At 43.8% G+C, this 6,236-nt stretch overlaps 1 protein-coding gene across 1 annotated transcript; it reads left to right on the top strand.

The window, feature by feature from the left end:
- Positions 1-2,339: 2,339 nt before the first annotated feature.
- On the top strand, positions 2,340-3,942 carry LOC125506016 (transcription factor MYB72-like). Its single transcript, XM_048670900.1, has 3 exons — positions 2,340-2,593; positions 2,716-2,845; positions 3,010-3,942. Exons 1-3 carry the CDS (start codon positions 2,458-2,460, stop codon positions 3,677-3,679), a joined length of 936 nt encoding a protein of 311 aa, XP_048526857.1. The 5' UTR covers positions 2,340-2,457; the 3' UTR covers positions 3,680-3,942.
- Positions 3,943-6,236: the final 2,294 nt, after the last annotated feature.

The raw sequence follows: 6,236 nt of genomic DNA, 5'->3' as shown, positions 1-6,236 counted from the left end.
AATACATATATAGAATATTTTAAAGTATAAACAAAAGTACAAAAATAAAACATAACACATAAAAAAAAACTGGAAAAAGAGGCTATGGTCTCCCGTGCTCGTGGGCCGGCCCAGCTCGCTCGCCCCTTCAGCGAGTCCGAAGCCAGACTCGCTGAAGGCCCGCCCTCTAATCTTGACCATAAGCGCCACATCTATACCTCAAAGAAAAATGTACCTCAGCCCAGTTTCTTCGCAGCGACGCAGTCTTCTTACGAAAAAAAAGGTTAGTTGGCAGTCATCCCGCGGCACCATGATTTGTCGTCCCTTCATCTCTTTTAGGAAAGGCAAAAGATGAGCAGTTTCTCGTGTGAAATAGGGGGCAGCCAGCTAACTGACAAACTTTGTCTAATCACGCCCACCATTTGAAGTTACTTTCAGAGTTCCCATTCCAAGCTACTTTCACAGAGATCCTTCAGAATTCGACTGACGGCTAATATAATCATAGTTTTCCTGCAATTTCTGCAACGTCGTTTTCTCGTGTCCAGATTTGCTTCAGTCAGACCTCTTCAGCCTTCACATTAATGACACCATGACACCCGTTGGAAATTAGGAATCAGAAACTGAGTCTTTAAGAAAAAAGCCAAAAGATATGGTAGAATTTTCAACCCTAAAGTGGACAGAAGCTCAGTTTGTCCTGCTACAATTTCAGCGGACAGCCCACACCTTTCTATCCAATAACCATTTAAAAGGCTGAAAACTTCAAATGGAGAATAGATGTGCATATACTACTTCAAACATCAAAAACTATCCTGTCTATGACCGATGTGCAGTAAAAGGCAAGATTAAGTACTATTTTCAAATCAATACAGTAAGCAATTAAGTTATTTATCAATCCCAATACCATTTTTACAAAAAATGACATTACATGATTAAGTTATTTATCAATCCCAATACCATTTTTACAAAAAATGACATTACATGAGCAGAGCTCAAAATGCGAAACATAAATATCATCACGGATTTGTTAAGTAGAATGGAGAGAAAAAAAATACGACCAAATGAAATCTACCGTGATGCAAGCCAGCCTACATCAGCATGCATACCACTGACACCATAGTACCCTACCATTGATAGTGACTGAAGAGATCCAGGGGGGAAGGGGTCAATAAGTGACAAACGACAATGGTGTATTTCAAACTACTTGAAATCAAGCAAATTATTTGACTTTAAAGTTCTCCGCAAAGTGAGCATAATGGAGACACATTAAAAATGAGGGTGATATTTTTTGCAGTGATATGACAGGGTACTTACAGGGTTGCCCCTGGGTATCCCTGAAAGGCACGCACACATCAAATGGCTCCAAGAGTATAGCTTAAAGTTTTTACAAGGGGACAGTATGAACAGGACAGCTGCCAGCAAGAATCAGAGAAGATGCAATCTAAAGATCAGATCATGCTAATAAATTATGGCACGATGTAATACTATATTAGGACATCCCACAGTCATAGACGGAACTACGAGATAAAACAGCATCCGATATTGTATAGATATATCAGCAAGATGTTGTGGTTGTTGCTCGTGTATGCTAATGCCAACTTATTATGCTTTTACCAAATGTTATGTCAAACCAAAAAAAGGATGGGTTCCACCCACCATCCAGAAGAGGAAAATATTTACCAGTATCTATTGCGTCCACATTTAGAGACTTCTGATGTACAATTAGCGTGCCATTTCTTGGAATATCAATTCAGTGCGTGTGTGTGTGAAAAAACTTGTTACTACTTCTCTTCTACTAAAGAAAAAAACTAACTCCATTCCATAACACCTGACTTCTTAAAACAAATGGGATTGGTCAACTGAAGATAATACCTCTACATTTTTCATGAAAAACTATTTCACAATTTTTCAATTATTTAACTTTTAAACCAACATGTTGACATAAAAATAACAGTAAAATTTGCACCCAGACCATGTGTATAACTTCATGTATACTTTTGGACAGGTCACGAGGAACGGCGGGAGTATTTTCCAAACAAAAAAATAGCACGAAGATCAAACAACAGAATATGCAAGTGAAGTATAGCCAAATGAGAAACAACGCATGAACCAATGGAACCATACTAGATAAGAAGATCTCACTAAGGTCCCTACGGTGCACCAAGACCAAGTTCATGGATAGGCCGGCAACCAGTGCTGATGGACGCATGATGGAGATTCTAATCCAAGGGAAACAACAATTAGAAAGAAAGCAACCCAGATCAGACCACCACAAATTAAACCGTATTTTATTACCACCACACGCAGCCACCTTTTCCCATGTCAATAATACACCTCGTCTCCCCTGCCTGCCTTTTGAGCACATAAACCCACCGCCCACACCATCATCATGCCTAACCAAGTTTAGGCCCTAACCAAAGCATCCTCCCGTCCCCTCTCACACGAGAGCCCCAAAGCTAGAAGAGGAGGAAGGATACCGCCATGGGGAGAGCTCCGTGCTGCGACAAGGCGAGCGTGAAGAAGGGCCCATGGTCACCGGAGGAGGACGCCACACTCAAGTCCTACATCGAGCAGAACGGCACCGGCGGCAACTGGATCGCGCTGCCACAGAAGATTGGTATGTGCTCATCAGAATTGCTGAGTACGATGTAGTGATGCTGCCAGTAAGCGGTAGTGATAAATTGATGATAGATAGAAGCTAATTAGGTGTGCGTTCTTGTGTCTCTGGGGCATCCACAGGTCTGAGGAGGTGTGGAAAGAGCTGCCGCCTCCGGTGGCTCAATTACCTCCGGCCGAACATAAGGCACGGTGGATTCTCAGACGAGGAGGACAGGATCATCCTCAGCCTCTACATCAGCATAGGCAGCAGGTACTGGTACAGTTGGTCTCACCTGTCTTGTCAATTGTATGATCAACTCAGCTGTAGGATTAGCTGCAAACTGGTAGGCAGGCACATGGGTGTAGTACAATCTATTACATGCTATCTATGATCTAAGTTCTAAACATATCATGCATGCCTTGGGTTGGGCGTAGGTGGTCGATAATAGCTGCACAGCTGCCGGGGAGGACGGACAATGACATCAAGAACTACTGGAACACAAGGCTCAAGAAGAAGCTCTTCGGCAAACAGTCGCGCAAGGACCAGAGGCAGCACCAGTTCGCACGCCAGGCAACGAACAGCGGGCATAAGGAAGAAGCCAGCGAGGGCGCAGCCGGGAACAATGGCTTTGCTGCTGGTGCTTACAATTGGCACCAGCATGCAATGGCCATGCCGTCCCGTCCGATGCCAGGTTCAATGGTGGAAGGCAATCGTATCGGAGAAGGCGTGGATGAGTCCATCCGGAAGCTTCTGTTCAAGCTAGGAGGAAGCTCTTTCGCTGCCCTGCAAGCCCCGCCGTGCCTTCCTCCACCAATGTATGGGGAAGCTCCAAACTTCGTGGCGCCATCGGTGCACACGGCCCCGCTAAACGAAGGTGGCATCCACTGTTCCGGCGTGCTGCCTGCACTGGAGCTGGACGAGAGCTTCCAATTCAACCAGGTCAAGCTGGACGGGCTGGAATGCTTCTTCGGCATGGGGGACCAGAGCATGAGGTGGAATGAAGTGAGCCCCTTGGTCTGCCCTAACACTACTGTCGCATCCAGCTCCCAAGGGATGCAGCAGTACTGCCTCGCAGAGGAGCCCGTCGACCTTGGGATGCAGTAGCGAACTAGCTATTGGTGTTTGTTCTCATGTACATGCATGATTGTGGATTTTGTGGTGTAAATTTGTAGCATTCATGGGGAATGGTGAAAGATGATGAGAGCTCTGAATTAAGAACAATAATGTCTCTCACCACTCCTAGATGAGAGATGCCTTGTTTTCAGGCATCTCTATGTGAGTCTTGTATTGAAATGTTTTTTTCCCACTACCAGGTTACTGCCTTACAGAAACATTTACAGTTTTAGATTGTACTTGTTGCTATGTTAGTTTATCTGGTCTATGTGTGATATTTGTACCGAGTGCCAACCCTAGTGGCTAGATATTTGTTTGTGTGTTCACTAACAGCATAGACAAAGTTTACTTGCAGCATGTGCAAGGTTTGCCTAATTTTGGTCAAAAAGACATGGTCTATAATACATGAGACATTCGTGGACTTAATAAGGCATGTCTGTAAAGCATCAAAATCGTCGTTACGAAGTTAGAGAACCTAAGTATAAAGTGTAAACATACGTAATTTTACACGTCTTTTTGGCGCATGACAGACATAGGTTGAAAATGACTTTCCAATTTTTTGACAGAAATTTATCTACTTGAATTCAAATTAACGTTCTAGTGATTTGGCAAAAATGGATTTTACTATAAGTTACTGAAAGGACTTCCTTGATGACACTACTACTTATTAGTTTGTGTAAGTTGCTCACACCGTGTCAATCTAACCATATAGACAAAACAAAATCGAAGTGCGGTACTATGGAGTGTGGAATGATGAAATGGAAACTTCATTTATCCGGTCATCATATGTAATTATCAAAAGTTTGCTTCTACTTCACCTGTTTGATTCCATATCTTGCATTTCCAGCGTTCATACTTGAAAGGGCTACTAGGTGCTATTTCTCACTAGCCAATGGGACACAACACTAAACTCCTTCCACAGAAAAACTATAGTCATTGCTTGACTTTTGTTCAAAAAATGATTAGTTGTCAGCATGTCACAACAGATAATAGACCATATATCCAGGTATACTAGCTACCATAAACCAGTATTCTCTACAACTAAATAAAATTTCAGTTCAAAGAACTAGTGTCTGAAGGTAAAAAAGGACATGACTTCACAATCATTGACACCAGATATTGATCTAGAGAGAATGGTTTTGCATGTTTGCATGCTTTTCCAAGCAAATTAATGCTGGCATACATGAAGTAATTGTTGGTACTCTTGTTGTATAATAGGAAAGCTAGAGGTCTTATGTGTAAAAGTGAAACTCTGTAAATATCTGTACTGAGGATGAATGGATGAGGTTGCCCCGACCAGAAATTCCAGTGTCTTCCCCTTCTCTCACCTTCGACTCCTCTCTGATTAGGTGTGTGTTCCACAACATGGTATCAGAGCAGGGTGGCTTGGGGGCCTAATTTGCGGTGGTGGAGAGCTGAATCAGGGCTGGGTTGGTCGGCTGTGGTGGAGGAGTGTGACTGGCGGCAGTTGAGGCGCAGCGCTGGTCAGCAAGGGCGCGTCGGACGTCAACAGGCAACGAGGTTCAGCCACTGCGGTGACTCGATTTGAGCATTCCCTTCGTTGCTGGAGCTGAACAGGTCAGGCATTTGGGTACTCAGTCTGAGGTGTGTGTGCTGGGTGTGGAGGAACTAAAGGTATGGCAAGCAATGAAAATGCCCCAGCAGGAGTCACAGCGGGGGAGCTTGCTGCTGTTTTGCAGGCGATGGATGAGAAGTATCGGGTGTTGTTTGATGCAATTAACAAGCAAGCAGGGAACTCAAGATCAGAAGTGGAGATAAAAGAAGAGGTGCATCCTTTGCAAATGCCCCATGTAAAATTAGAAGGGCCTGAGAGTTATGTGAGTTGGGCAGAGCATACAGAGACCATTTTGGTCTCTAGGAAGCTTGAAGGTTATATTTTAGGCATGGTGGAGAAGCCTGCAGATGAGAGTTCCAAAGAAGGCCAGAAGTGGAAGGCGACAAATGCACTTGTGAGGGCCTGGTTATTGAGCTCAGTATCACCTCAGATCGCTAAGCAAATTGAAAGGATTAAAGAAGCTTCTGAAATCTGGAGATTATTGAAAGGGACATTCTCAGGAGTAGGAAATGAAATGCTTGCTTGCAAGATTCAGAAGGAGTTGCAGGACCTGAGTCAAGGCGAGAAGACAGTGGTTGACTATGTTTCTGAGCTGAAACGACTTTGGAGCGATTTGGATTATTATGATCCAATTGAGATGGAGTGTGGCAAGTGCATTGAAAAATACAATAAATGGACCGAGAGGAGGCGTGTTAGGGATTTTCTAAATGGACTTAATTCTAAGTTTGAAAACAGAAGGGCTGCATTGTATGGTAGTGGGAAACTACCTAACCTGGAGCAAGCAATATCTGCAATTATTAGTGAGGAAACTCGGTTGAAGCTGGAGGCTACAGGATCGTCTACACAAGGCATCGCACAGAGGCGCTCAGCCTTCCTTGCTACAGAAGGGGCAAATTTTCAAAGATCAGGAGCAAGTATATATGAGAAGAAATGTTTTGAATGTGGCCAGCCAGGACACTTGCGAGTCTCTTG

Source organism: Triticum urartu, chromosome 5 (assembly GCF_003073215.2).
Source record: "Triticum urartu cultivar G1812 chromosome 5, Tu2.1, whole genome shotgun sequence".
Classification (NCBI taxonomy): domain Eukaryota; kingdom Viridiplantae; phylum Streptophyta; class Magnoliopsida; order Poales; family Poaceae; genus Triticum; species Triticum urartu.
Note: the sequence above shows the minus strand (reverse complement) of the source record. Positions and strands in the feature narration are given on the sequence as shown.